The following is a 14945-nucleotide window of genomic DNA, read 5'->3' as shown; positions in this document are numbered from 1 at the left end:
AGTCAGGCCATCTTAGGCAACCATTTAGAGAGCAGTTTGAAGACAATAACATCATCACCCAGGCGTCGTATTTCAATATTTATACATCAGGATGCTTGAGAAGGAAATCCTTCTGAAGAGGAAAGTAAGGTGCGGTATGTAAAGCGCGAAGTAAACAAAAGTTTCAGGCGTTTCCTCACTGCAATCAAGGACACAGATAAGAAGCTGAGAGTATGGCAAAAAATAAAACTATGATGAGAGGGCTCCTCGTGAGCGCCTTGTGAATGTAAACTCTTCAAGAGCTGAAAGGCAGACTTGTTTATAGCTTGCCCACCATGTATATTTGAGTTCATCCAGGCAGGAGTAAATCACTTTTATCAGCCTAAGGATGGATTGCACATACGTAGAAGGCAGGCCAGGTGGAGCTATAATACGAGGTAAAAACATTAAAATAACGTGTAATAGAGCCACATTTCCCATGGTTCCTTTTGAAAAAGCGAAACACAGGCCTAAGTTAGCCGTTTCACTATGAGGATACACACAAACTGAAGAGTTCAAATGTAAGCATGTGTGGAGAAAATCTAAATATGGGTGCTGGATTTGATGCATGTGGCAGTTTGAAAAACAGAAACAGGACATTTAGGTCGGCAGCAGACGAGAAAGGAGAAGTAAAAATGACTTTTGGCCTTTGCAGGTCACTGTATGACACACGGTCTGACTAAGGTATGTGGGAGAAAGCTGCTAAAACACTTTGTTGGCTGCAGCAGAGTCACATGAGCACAATTCCATCTTCAATCCGAAGTTGGAAATTCCTCAGAGAAATGGTGCCACTCTGACGCAGCATGGCCATGACTACATTATCCATTCAGAGAGCCACGCTGCTGCTGCTTCTGCTGCATCACGTCAGAGCCTCAGAGCGGTCCTGTGACAGCACGAGGAACATATAGGGAAGAGGATGAGGATCGGGAGTGATAAACAAATCCGTTCACAGGCTACACAAGCTCCATCACAGACCTAACTTGAAGCTGAAGTTACTGAGATCAAGATATGACAAGTTTTATTAAAGAATATTGTATTTCTATAAAATTTGATGGTTGTTTAGTGAGAAAATACATAAGAAAGACATAAAATCATTAAAAAATAGCTCTTATCAGAAGCTAATAAGATGTTTATTTGCTTTCATCGTTAATTTAGTAAGAAAATAATATGTGCAACTGCTGTAAGTACTTCATGAACTACAGCATCATGGTTTTTAAAGTGTATTCAAATGTCAGTGCTTTAAAGCCGACTGTGTCGATGGCAAACAAACTGAAACAGCGCATTAGACAGTTCACTGACTGCATTCAAACTGTTTACCAAGTTACTTTGTCGCTATAAATAGGGCTCATCAGCACTGAAAGAGGGGAAACAGTCGTCCCTCTGTCCCTGCAGAGATTTCCCCGTTGTTTAAACAGCAGGAGAGTTCGGGGACCTGAACTCGGGCTAATTAGTCAATTAATCAGCCCTGAAGGGAACGACATGTGATTCAATCCAGTCAACAACATTCAATTTTCTATGCAACAGACACAATCAGGATTTTTTTCTAGAATAACTCACATGATAACAGTCAAGTAAGGAAACTACCCAATATGAGTGAAGTAAACATCAGCTGTGGTAAAGTACCTGTAATAACAGTGAGAAGAGGAAAAGCTAAAGCAGAAGCAGAGTAGCATAATCACAGATATATTAAGCAGTGGTGGGATATAGTATATTAAGTACAATACACTGTACTTAACTGCAAATTGAAGGTACGTTTATTCTAAATAAGTGTTTCCATTTTAATGTATTTGATTATTAGGAATAGGACTGCATATTGTCCTTTTTCTACCACTACTTGTTTGGCAACTACAGTTTCCAGATCTTATAAAGTATTGTGCATATTAAGTACAAAAGTCAATCAAGTCAATGAGAATCTCAATTTTAACCAGCTACATCATCACAATTCTGCTGGTTCCTGCTTAAACAAGCAGGTTATATTGGGTCAATATAACATGAGTTGCCTAAATTTTGCTGATAATAAATAACTAACTTTTAAGTGCACTTGTGAATGTAAAGCTTTTACTTGTGGTGTATTCACATTGTGGTATCGCTACTTTTACTCAAGTAAAAAAAAAAATTCAATACATCTTCCACCATTGAAATGAAGTATAATTTTAGTCATTTATTGCATCCATTTAAAGTAATCAGTGTTTACAGATAATGGTTGCAAGGCACTGGTTAAGGATGGCTGTAATTGAAACTAAAAATATTCTAACAAGGAGAGCCCCCTAGTGCTCAAATATTTGAACAGTTTGAGGGTATTACTTTTAAATATTTGCTTCTGGCTCGTGCTCTCATACCGTAAGATGAAAGAAACAGCTGAGCTTCCCTAAAACTCCAATACTACTATACTGTACATAGCCAATAAAAATAGATGCACTTTATATAGTGACTGTCATTCAAAGAACACAACAGCTGTAAGCACATACTTTTAAACTCTATAAATGCACTTAGAGGTAACCAAATATCACCACTCATATGCTCTGTACTACTCATTTACGGTTACACAGCCCACACATAGCATGGAGGAAGAAACAAATTGATTGAAATGTATGCTTTGCGATTATATTTCGTTAACAAGACATGTTACTGCTATGATAACTGAAGCAAGCTGAAAATCGAGCGTTTATGCATTTAATTTAATGTAAAACTAATTGCTGTACTAACTCTGGTCTCTCGTTAGCTTAAATCGCACCCAGAAGCATAGCTAGGCCCAAAAGAGTCATACAGTCAAGAGAGTCTGTTGTCATAGTTACCACAAACTACTCGGGAAATGTCACGAGCCAGATTTTGATCGTTAACGGCTGCAAATGCAACGTTATGAGGTAAAAAGGCTTCTTTTCTGTAGAGTTATTACAAGAAATGGAAACAAATAAAACACGGCCTATTTTCCCTTGGTAAGTGATATTTAACGTCTTTCTTTAGAGGCTTAATATACCTTATGGTACTGTTACTTAACGTAACAGTCTTTATATTGGTTAAAGATGATTTTAGCGTGTCTTTGGTGTCTTTCACTGTAGATCAGTGGTAGGAAAGTTATTTAAATCCTTAACTTAACTGAAAATACTGCTGTGTTTTGGTAGGCTACATAAAGTAAGTTACTGTACATTTCCCGTAGGTTTAATACCGAATACTTGTGTAATGTGTGTAGTTGACAAATTCATGTAAAATCACGCTCTGTATTGCAATTGTGTCCAATCCAAAAAGATTTTGCTATAAGTCAGTCTTTTTAAAAATGACATCAAAGAAATTCTGTACAAAAATCTGTTGTAATGTTCAAACACCATAAAAACTCAGTCACAGCTAAAAAGTTCAAACTGCACTGTGACCACCATGCAAAATATTTTGTCACCTCATGTGGCCTCTCTAAAAACTGTACAAGTTTAGAGACAGGGATAAGATTGTTCAAATAGAAAAATATGTTTTCATTGGATCACAGAGTCCAAACATAAAGAGATCATCATGCACAGGGTTATCAATCTATGTAAATACACATCAAAGACGCCCGAGTAATAATCAGGCCCTCGCTGGAGAATATAAATTGTCTTATCGTCTCTATTTTGGTCAGAGATATGACACAGCAACTGATCTTCACTGAGTGCAGGTTGAGTGTCCAACTGGCAAAGCATAAAGGAGGTTATAAAAAGACAACTCGAAGCCATCAGGCATGGGGTTTAAACAGAGACGCACTTCCTGCTCAAATGTGAAAAAATGCTCAAGTACAGTAAAAGTCTGCTTGTGCTTTAATTCAAAAGAGAAAAAAAATAGGTTCTCCTGCTTTACATTTCTAAATCTTTAATTTTATCATTTAGATTCTCATTTTTCTGTTCGTCCTCAGGTACAAGGAGAGGTTGCAGACTAAGTTTCTAAAATACCCAACAAACAAGATTTCCTCAGCCAGCAGCTTTGTAAACGTGAGCCTTGATGACTTCAGCGATGGCTCGTCAGTTTTGTCCAGGGCCCAGAGAGGCGTCTCACCCGTTATTTTCCATGGCACCCAAAAACACAACTCCAGTCAAAAGCCGAGAAAGCGCATTTCTAAGGAGCATGCTTGCTTCTCCAAGCAGATGATCCAAAAGCAGATCCGCAGAGAATACGTGGCCGCTGTGGAGGAAAAACTCAAACAGCGTCCTCTAGCCATGCACCCGCACTATAAGGATCACATGACCCCAGAGGTAAGTGGCGACAAGAAGAGTCTGAATTACCAAACTGTAGTGTACAATCAGATGAGTCCAGTAATAACAGTTAAGAAGGTAGGTGATCAAATGAGGCCTAAATTAAGCAGATTTATTTTGTTACAACATACTTACACAATGTCTTATATCCTTTCCAGTTATTTAATAAAGTGGCTTCAATTTTGGACCCAGACTTGTGCGTAAACAACTCCTCCACACTTCCTACTCCTTCAGCCGACTATGTGGCAGAGGAAAATGAGGTAATCTGTACCAAGTAAGGAAGGACACAGAAGATCTGCCAATAAACTGAAAGTTTCATTGGTAGAACTGATATGTCCTAAATTTAACAAGTACTTGACTATGGAAAATAAAAACACAACTCTGTCCACAAATTACTTCTAACTCATTTTTCAGTTGTCCAAAAAGTCCAAGAAATCCTTATGTACTACAAATACATGGAAATGGTACAAAGAAAGAAAGTCAAACTGTCGTGTGAATCAGTTAAACACCTATGAGGACATGAAAGTTGCCGCCAGACTTTTCATCATATGTGTTCACTCTCAGGTACGGACCTTTGAGACACTAAAGGAACTGAAAAGATAGCTTTGTCACACAAGAACCAATATGATGTCACCATGATGATACAGGGATGGACCAAGGGATGAATAGACCAAAGTAAGTGAATCTGCCATAGTGGGAACAGTTGACTGTGGCCTTTAGGACAATGCATAATCTATTTTCCCTATTCAAGCAGAGAACAAACAATCCTGTCAAAGCCACAAACAGGCCTGAGAGTTAAGTTTCAAAAGCCTCCCAGCCAAATCAAGTACACAATGGGTAGCCTACATATAGTAATAAAAGATCAGTTTAAATGGCTCCTGGAACCTGAGTCCTGCAACATAAAGAGAAAACTGAACCTGTGGAGAAACCAGCCGACATGCTCAAGGAGCGGGACTTTGATATCTAAGCAAGTAATAAGATCAGAACAAAATCTCAAGACAATTCACGTCCATTTCTCTTCTTGTCAACATGTGTAACAGTTGGTTTGTTGACAGCATGAGGAGCTGAAGCAGATGCCTGTAACCTTGGCGGTCAGGAGTTATGTAATCCACAATAGACTCAAGGATTAAAGAGTATACATGTAGAGAAGGAGGGGTTTCAGAAGACCGGTGTATGGGTTCACAGCTTTTGAAAACAGGAAATGCTTATAAAAAACCAACTGTTAAAAGGAGAAGTGTGTCTAAAATTTGCCTTCTTTCTCAGTTCAGTTTCTGAATAATTTCTTTAATGAAGAGAGAAAGAAACTGGTGGTGGTTCTATTTCAGTAACAAGAAGACATGGATGATTAAGCATTGTGTGTAAGACGAGGGGAGCACAGATTTACATTCTGTTTAATGGTTGTCTAAAATCAATTTGAACAGCCAATGGATGTTGCACTATTTCTCCCTATTTGTACCATTCTAGGTAAACTTTTAAAAATGAAATAACCACTCAAACATATTCATATGTTCAAAAACTTTATTAAAACAATAAATTACAAAACACACGTGATTTTGTTTTCTATAAGACCATCTTTGACAACTTCATCTGGGGAGCCTTTAGAATAAAAAAACTGGGCGTTCTGAAAGACAAAAATGTGAAGAGATCAGTCAATATTTTTTACAAAATGTTTAAAAACTATCCTGCTGCTGAAGGACAAGATTAGAATGAACTATTCAATTTAATCGGTAGTTCTGTGTAACATCCCGAACTGCCATGACATTTCTTGCAGTGCTACAGTTTATGAAATAATCAATTTGAGAAACTGCCTGTCTGTCTAATGATTTGTTATTAATCAACAGTAAGTGTTTGACTTTTGAGTGAATGGTACCAAGCTTTTCCTCTCAGTTTATATACAGCATGAAGTAGCAATTCACAGCTGATAAAGTATCAAAATTACTCAGCCTTTGTAAACATGTGGCTCTGACTAAGATCTCTGAGATCTCAGATATAAGTGACAGCATAAGCTGTGTATATCTAATGAGCAATGTTAACAGCTTACTGATACGAGGGGCCAGCCTCTGGTCTGTTGTGTTGTGTCGTATTGGTCACTGTTGGCTGTTTGGGTGAGAGGTCAGGAGAGAGTGGACGGGTGACCTGCGACCCAGAGAGAGGAGCTGCTGAGAGGACGTGAACCTCGCTGTAGTCACTGGACTCAAAATAACACGGCCTAGAAAAGTCAGAATGAAATGTTACACAACTATTAACATGGAAAAAGGTTCACAATTTGATGTATGTATTTATATGTTGATTTTATGTATAGCCACAACTAAAGATGTGTGGCTATACATGATGATGCATTTTTTGGTAGCATTTTTAACACGCTGGTCAGGGAATACAGATGATTAATAGCCTTTTGGCTTCTTCTGGCATTTTTTACCATGTATATTTCGTGATTTGCAATATCCTTATCTTAAATAAAACAAACCTTTATAAAACTAAGAATATCTTGGGACTAAAAAGTTAATTAAGTACTGGTAATAGTCAAAGCTCTGATGTTTGGCAGAAGAACCCTACATTTATTAAAAGATTGAAGATTGAAAAGTGAAACAGAAAAAGATTTGGGTATAAGGAAGGATCTCAGTCGAGAAAACTCACTCTCACTGAAGAGTTTGTTGTTGGTCATTTTCCCGTTCAGCTCAGCTGTCTTCAGAACATGTGGCTTGCTGTGTGCAGACAGTGTTTTCACAAGCACAAGACACGCATTACATGACATTACACAGTCTGTAGCTCTTTGTCTGCAGCGGCTTGCATGTTGCATGAAGGGGTAAAGAGGTCACGTGGGAGGATGGTGTGATCGTGAACAGCCTCAAGGAAGGCGCGCAAGGGTCAAAACATTCAAAGACATTGGCTTGTTTTATGTTCCCTTCCTACCTGCCGCAGGTTTTTCTCCTCAATCTCGAAGCAGCTTTAATATCTTCCGCCTTGTCAGTACTGCTGTAGGTGGCAGAACATTAAAATATTCAGCTAAACATTAGACAAGATCATATCACGTCACATGAGTCCATAACAGATAAGTTAAGACACTAAGGAGTTACAAGGTTGTCTATTTATTGTATATTAAAGTTAAACATTTGGTGAATGAAACCACTCATGTATAGATTCCCCATCCCCTCACCCTCCTTCTCCTTCTCCTCCACCCAAGTGACTTCCTGCTAACTTAGTTGCATCACATGATTTTCAGATGTGACCTAAGCTAGCCTCAGAGCCAAGCTAATCCCTGCAGTGTGTGGGAACGTACGGTGTGGTTTTGTGCTCTCTCTCCGGTGCAGACCTCCTCCTGTGGAAGCTGCTGCCGGCGGCGGTGTGATCTGTGTGTGGTCTGTGGTTCTCCGAAATCACTCCTCGCAGCTCTTTGACGAGAGACCTGAACTCCTTGACGGGGCTGTCCTTCTGCCTCTTTTAAAAAGGAAAGAGGAAAAAAGGAGATGGGACAATCTTACCAAATACATTTCTGTGACAATTAGCTCCAAGATCTTTTGTCATGCTTAAGTCAGTAAAAACTCAAATAGCTATCAGCGCTAATAAGACAAACAAACTAAACAGTATGTTGCTGCCGTGATGTAATGATTTACAGTCAGGTTTCTCTCCTTGCCACAGGAATGTAATGCTAAGTATGTTTTTGATTTAAAGGCCGAGCAGATTTGCTGAGCATGTTTCTGAGCAGCCAAATAAACAATGATTCACACATGTGCTTCACTGGCTCGGGTCATAAGAGAAAGAAAAGAGAGATACAAAGAGTTCCTGACTTTACCGTGATCTGAGTGTTGAAGGCATGCTGGGAGGAGGGTGGAGCACTGAGTAGAGATGGGGACAGGGAGTCCAGATCAGGTTGAGGTGCATTTGGGGCTGTTAAATGTTGCCCTTTGACCTCCTTAAGAGGAGAAAAAATTCCAAATAACTCCATTTGTATTTAACATTGAAGTCATAATACTTTAACACACTATAAGACAAAAACACTTATACAGCACTATATCTACATTATTTTTACATGAATAGTAATACTTTATATGGGTATTAATATCATTACTTTTCCTACTAACAAAAACGCTCTTTGTAAACAGTTCTACCTTCAAGTCCAGGGCATGTTGGAGTTTAAGGCGGAAAAACTCCTGCTCCTTCAGCTGGATGAAGTCTTGACAATCTGCAAAGCTCTCTGACATCTTTGGGGAGAAACCGAACACTTGAAACAATAACACAGTGACATACATGAACAGAACAGTACTGAAAAGGCTCTAATTTTTTAGACAAATATATGAAAATTTTTTCTAAAATAAAATGTAAATGGGCCCCACCTTGTGAAGGATTGCCTCCAGCTTATTGATACGTTCCCTCAACTGTTTATCTTTGGAGCGAAGGGCCTCCAGCTCACTGCGAAGTTGTCTCTTTTCCTCCCTGATGAAGGTGAGCTCCTGGAGCTGACGCTGGTGCTCCAGGCTCTGGTATCGCTTCTCCTGGATGGGACAGGGAGGTGATGGTATGTAAAAAAGCATTTGAGTTTTGGGACTTGATAACAATAAGAAAAAAAAAGTTACATTACAAGCAAGAATAAAAAGTTATTTATGAAACAGTAACTGAAAGATCTTAATTTCACAGGATACATCTACACAAAGATTTTCACCTGGTGCAGCTTCTCAATTGTCTCCTCTAAATGTTGGACTTTGCCCTGCAGAGCGTCAATCTGCTCTCTCTTGGCTGTGATCTTCCTCTGCATCTCTGTGGCTACTTGGAGGCCTGCAATGGAGACAAACCCAAGAGCCAAAGAGACAGACAGACAGACAGAAAGATGACAGCTAGGTGATCAGGGGAGAGAGAGAAAATAATGCTCACAATATATCAAGAGGATAAATCACAGAGCTTTAATCTTGGAAGGGCTTGTTCACATCATGGACATATGGTTACACAGATTATATCTCTAAGACTGGAATGCAGAAGGAGGGATCATTTTTTTATGCACGGGTTGTTGGGATCCTTAGTTTTCAAAGTAAATCACTGTTATCTGTTCCCTTGATCACAGACTGTGTTCAAATCAGAGGAATTTCCCCAGATGTTTCTTTGTAAATGAGATCTTTTAATTAAATCTTGCCATGGATCTCACCGTGTCCATCAGCTCCTTCCAGAGTCCTCAGAGTGCTCCTGACCTGGTCCAGCTCAGTATGGGCGTTTCTTAGCTGACTCTGAAGCTTCAGCACCGCACCCTCGTGCTCCTCATTCTTACAGATGTGGAGCTGTTGCAGCTGCTGGTGCTCCTCTGAAATTGTGCCCATGTAAACACATATATTACAACCTTCAGAGAGAAACACACACACTTATTCATACACACACACACACACACACACACACACACACACACACACACACACACACACACACACACACACACACACACACACACACTACAATAGAAGGGCTTGGTTGACTGTGAAAACATACCGAACATGGTTCTTTGTGTACTTAACTCAGCGGGACAAGAAGATCATTTGATTTGGCAGAAAACCGTGAGAGCTGAACTCTTTCTAGAAACAGCACCGTGTCACCCCTGCTGAATGAATGGGCCTGTTTGCTCTACTTTGTTCAAAGTCCAAACTCCAGGTCATAGAGGATGTTTGACTTCATACAATATAGTAAAAGTGAAACATGGGAACCGCCAATTAAGCCTGCACAATGTGAAAAAAAATCTACAGTGTGAGATAAAGTTGTACAATAATGCAATGATGATATGAACTTTGTCTCTCTCCTTTTTGTTTCAAACAGTCTTTTGCTATGTTTTTTTAATTAATAATCTATTCATTCATTATTAGATGATGTACTTTATTGGAACTCTTATTGGTTTCCGGTGTGCTGAGCTCAACTCACTAGTGATGGTGAGAAACTGCATGCGATGGGTGTCCAGCTGGGAGGTGAGCTGCTGCTTCTCCAGAGTTTCCTCCTGAACTCGCTGACTTTGTTCAGTCACGGAGGCCTGTAGCCGACGCCTCTCCTGCTCTGCTGCAACCAGGTCTGACTTGTTCTGGTCTAACTCAGCCTAAACAGCACATGGCACAAGAGGAAGGAAGTGAGACAATGAGTGGGAAGTTAATAATCATGTATGCAAGGGATGAAGGTTTACTTCTGTAATCTGCATTTCCTCCTGACCCTGAGCTGCTGGATCGCCTGCTTGTGCTGGTTTAGCTGGTTGCTGAGGAGGCTGTTCTCCTGGTGAAGGTTGTCGATGGTACAGCTGTACTGCACCGTCATCTGGATGCTGTTCTCCATTTGCAACCTCAGAACATCTATAACCCTCTCACGCTCATCCAGCTGCAGTCTCAGGGTCTGTCCTTCTGCATGCAGGGCCTGGCACTGGCTCTGAGCCTCCTCCAACCTGGCATGGTGCTGGAAAAATCACTTTTCAATTAGTCCTGAAAACTGACTGGTAGTCACATGGTTTATATGCTGTATAACGTAAATAGTATGTTTCAAAAACCTAAGATTTATAATCCATGATCTCGATGTGTGGTTTGTTACCTGCTGGGCTTCTTGCTGCCTGAGCAGGAGTTCCTTGGATGTCTCCTCGAGGAGTTCCTTGGATTTCCTCCCCTTCTGGGCACTCTGCTCCAGCAGGCCCTCTAGGCAGGTTTTCTCCTCCCCACCTTGACGAAGCTGCTCCCTGGCCGCCTCCAGCTGTCCTCTCAGGACCTTCACCTCCTCCTGGAGGTCACACTGCTGCTGCTCACCGCACCTCTACGGGATGAAGCAGGAGGCACAGTGGGCTGATTGTATTAACATGGACCAATGAACAATAAACATTGGACAGTGTGAAGAAATACAATCTCAATCATGGGAGAGAAGCTGGCTCAACATTTTATCTTCTGTTATTCTTGGATCGCTGACTGACTGAGAATGCTTTGTGTTACAGCAAATCCTTTTGAACAGATACACCTGGTTCAACTGAGATTGTGTAGAAAGCAGAATGGTAAAATTCCACTAAAATGAACATGAGCCTCATACTATAGACTATAACTCACACGTTTTTTTGACCACTGATACAGATACCCCAACTGAGAATAAATGTTCTGTGGACAGGCTGTATAGTCTCAGTCAGTAAACCAGAGGAGCCTGTACCTGAACCAGAGCCTTCCTCTGAGGCTGGCAATCCTCTTTCACTCTTCCAATCAGGGTCTTAAGCTGTTTTACCAGCAGATTACACACTGCCAGCTCTTTATGTTTCTACATACAAATACAGCTACACTAACTTCAAACATCATTTTAATTATATTATGTAAAGTTAACCTTCATCTGTAAGAGTACTCCAGTTAGACTGACAGGAAAACACAAAAATAATAGTTTCACTTTTATGGTTTTCTGACGCACCTTAAGTCTGCAGAGATGGGACTGAAGCTCCTCTGCCTGTCGTAAAGATATGCCTCTCTCTCTTTGAGCGTCCACCAGCTGGGACTGAGCCTGAAGAAGCTGCTGCTCCAAACAACTAACCTACAATGTCACAAATCACATCCACAGAGCAAAAAATATATAACAGGTTGTATTCTTGCATGGGAAGAATCAAGACAGTAGTTCCACCAATGTTGCTTCTCCACATTCTTTATGCTCATCACACGTGGTAGCTGATGTGTCTAATTTCAATTAACATTTGCTCTTACAGATCTGTACTCCAGCAGAAGTAAAAAAAAATCTTAACTTTTAGCAGCCTCAGTGTTTCATTTCTTGCAGTATTGCTCATAATGTTTTTGTTTATTTTCCTTACCTTGTCTTTAAGGCTGCCGAGGGTTGACTCAAGTTCACTGACCTGACACTGGTGGAGAGATGTCTGTCTCTCTGCTAGTTTCCTGTACATAAAGATAATATATTTATGTAACACACATGCTTTAATTCAGAAATTCAGCACTGTCTTGTCGTTTTAGCATGTGGCAGGAAAAGCTTTCACAAAATGATTTTGGAACAACACTTACTTTAGCATCTCCAACTTGACACTTAGGTTGACACTGTTATTTTTTGATGAGCTCAGTTTGTCAGTCAACAGCGCCATCTCCTGGCCAAGACTTGCAATCAGGTCTTCAATTCTGGGACAAAGCATGTTAAGCAAAATTAGAATCAAATTATTAGAATAGTAGCTGATTGTCTGTTGATCAATTAATTCAACTAATTGTTGCAGTTCTACATTAAATTACCTTTCATTTTGCTTGTTTACTTCCCTGCTTTCTTCACTCCCTAGATGTCCTTGTGACTAAAGTATAATAGAGATAAGATTTAATATCAGACACAAAGGAAGGAAAAGTGTACATCTAATGTACTGAAGATTATCTGTGACTGAATTCTTGTACTTACCAAAAAAGGTCTCTCCTGTAGCTTGTTTGTCTCATTGTTTAATTCCTCAAATAATTTCGCAGCCAAGGGTGGCTGTCCTGATCTAGGGTCAATGTTAGGACTGATGGTGGCATCGTGTCCACATTGTTTCTCCTGAGATAACAATGAAGAGTACATCTCCTTCACATTTTTTTCCAATGTCTCTACTTTCCTGTTAAGCGCCATCGTCTCTCCCTCCGTCTCCTGCAGCTTCTGGTCCCCGGCCCTTTTGATGTTTTGGAGCTCCTCCAACAAGGACAGCATCTTTTCCATCTGAACAACGTGCGTCCTCGAATCCTTCAATCTACAAATGAAAAGATCAGTGGGTCAAAGTGATTTTAAACACTTTCTTTACAAAGGTCAATTTTACCAGGGTGTTCACCTGAGGTCAGACAAAACGTCCCGCTCCATTTGGACTTCGTGCAACTTAGTCTGCAGTGTGTCAATGGCTTTGTCAACACTGAATGCCTCTTGTTCGGGTTGATCTTGTGTCTGTGTTTAATAGAGTAAAATCATACATCACAAAGAGAAAGCACTATCAATACAGTCACCCAGACAGCATCAAGACAATAAGATTTATGTCTGAAATAAAAGGTATTAACCTTGTTGAGCTGCAAGTCAGACAGCCGTTGCAGACAGTTATCTATTACATTTTCAAACACCTCCTCTTCAGGAGAGTCGATATCCCTTTGGGCCCCCGCACAGTTTAAACTATCCAGACCACAGACTGGGGGCTGAGTCACTGCCTGCTGGTGGTTTAACAGACTGGAGGAATCCCCAGGTGAGTCATCTGTCAAAAAAAGGAAGCTTAAATTACACACTGTATATTTACATGGTTAAGTATTGGTGAAACATGCCTTTCTTTTTATAATATTTTGCTTTGCAAGCATTTTTCTCCCACACATCTAAATCTGAACTGAATCAAAACCACCTAAAAAACTGTGATAATCCTTTCCACATGTATTGATTTTTTAGTCATTGTATTATAAAGTGGGAGTCTAACAACTGATTATACTAAGCCCTTATTTAACAACAACAACATGTTGGTAGATGCTGTTTGTACTCACAGACATTAAAGCTGTGGTTGTGACAGCTTTTTCCAGGTGAGCTGTTGATCTCACATGTGCAGCCAAACCTCTGCAAAGTCAGTTTGGTGGCATTTTCCACCTCTTCCTGGAGCCTCTGGGTTTCCTTGGTGCGCCTGTCAAGTTCCTCACTGCAAAAAAAACTTTCTTTAAGTATCAGGGAGACAAAAACACTTGGTGGTAAAGTCAGAGTTTACAGTATTAATTGAGGAAGGTGACAGGTTATCAATAAAGGTTTACTTTAGGCATCACTTGTGTTATATACATTAGGGGTTTCATTTTGAAATGTTTTGGTTATTTTTGAACGATGTATTTTGTTATGTTTTGAGACAATGCTTTTACTAGTCCCAGGGCAGCAACATGTGCTGTGTTACAGATTTTGATTCCATTGTGGATGTTAAAACATTTATGCAAGTTAAAATTATATGACATGGACAAGGCAATATCATTGGAACTTCAAAATACAATTATGCACAGTTGCATTTAGTGCTGGAAGGAAAAGCTGATTAAAACAGAAAAAAGAAAAGTAATAAATAATATATCCTACAGGTGAAAAAAAAATGCAATGCAGGTGTGTATAAACAGGGGTACTAAGTGTGAAAACACTGTAGTGTCCCTTTCATCCATGATATAATATCTAAATTGAAAAAGAATAAAATTGTCTTTTAACATCTTGAGACCATGCTTGCAATAGGAGTTATCACTTTAACATCTTATTGTGTAGATTTTATTTTCTAAATCCATATATAAATCATATCAATATAAATATAGAGACGAAGAGGTGGCAGCCCATAAACTTGGAGTATAGCTGAAATATCTGAACTAGTACATGGTTACAGAGCAGATGGCACTTTGACATAGAATAAACTGAGAAGAGTATTAGCTACCTCAATTCATCCAGTGTCAGGCTGTCAAATCTCAGCTGAGGACAGGCGTCACTGGTCACTGTAGAAAAGGACATGAACCAATTATTTGAAAAAAAATTAAACAATTCAATAAAAGTAAGTTTTAGAAAATACTATTCGACTAGAAAGATAGCTAACAGAGATTCACCCCTACTTTAGCTAACAGTAACTTACCACCAGTTGTTCCTGTTGCTTGTGTTAGTTTTGTGTGGCTCGATGGAGGTTCAACTTGTAAAACGCGAGCGCCGCCATAGCTAGAAAGACCCAAACTTCGGGGCACACATGGATTAAACTCCGCAGACATTTCTGTTCACATCAGTAATCAAACTGCCAGTGGAGCTGCG

The 14945-nt window shown here is 39.8% G+C and overlaps 1 protein-coding gene across 1 annotated transcript; it reads right to left on the bottom strand.

The window, feature by feature from the left end:
• Nucleotides 1–5779: 5779 nt before the first annotated feature.
• Nucleotides 5780–14905, bottom strand: LOC138609756 (coiled-coil domain-containing protein 158-like). The gene is made up of 23 exons (XM_069682404.1): nucleotides 14776–14905; nucleotides 14584–14641; nucleotides 13675–13827; nucleotides 13214–13376; nucleotides 12994–13103; nucleotides 12594–12915; nucleotides 12437–12492; nucleotides 12218–12328; nucleotides 12013–12094; nucleotides 11622–11741; nucleotides 10776–10991; nucleotides 10407–10643; nucleotides 10128–10296; nucleotides 9370–9522; nucleotides 8893–9005; nucleotides 8567–8725; nucleotides 8342–8434; nucleotides 8021–8145; nucleotides 7513–7668; nucleotides 7146–7208; nucleotides 6870–6937; nucleotides 6274–6420; nucleotides 5780–5853 (listed from the first exon to the last, which is right to left on the bottom strand). Exons 1-22 carry the CDS (start codon nucleotides 14903–14905, stop codon nucleotides 6320–6322), a joined length of 2958 nt encoding a protein of 985 aa, XP_069538505.1. The 3' UTR covers nucleotides 5780–5853; nucleotides 6274–6319.
• Between the last annotated feature and the right edge of the window lie 40 nt (nucleotides 14906–14945).

This window comes from Semicossyphus pulcher, unplaced genomic scaffold (assembly GCF_022749685.1).
Source record: "Semicossyphus pulcher isolate SPU_LCO1_2020_fin unplaced genomic scaffold, fSemPul1.0.p SCAF_6, whole genome shotgun sequence".
In the NCBI taxonomy this organism is placed as follows: Eukaryota; Metazoa; Chordata; class Actinopteri; order Labriformes; family Labridae; genus Semicossyphus; species Semicossyphus pulcher.
Note: the sequence above shows the minus strand (reverse complement) of the source record. Positions and strands in the feature narration are given on the sequence as shown.

What these genes read in the sequence shown, in the direction of transcription:
- LOC138609756 (XM_069682404.1), bottom strand. Translation starts at nt 14,905, where the DNA reads ATGTCTGCGGAGTTTAATCCATGTGTGCCCCGAAGTTTGGGTCTTTCT. An exon ending in TCGGCAGCCTTAAAGACAAG is followed by an intron (nt 11,742 to 12,012) that starts GTAAGGAAAATA and finishes GTGACATTGTAG; the next exon opens with GTTAGTTGTTTGGAGCAGCA. An exon ending in TGGAGGCAATCCTTCACAAG is followed by an intron (nt 8,435 to 8,566) that starts GTGGGGCCCATT and finishes TTCTCCCCAAAG; the next exon opens with ATGTCAGAGAGCTTTGCAGA.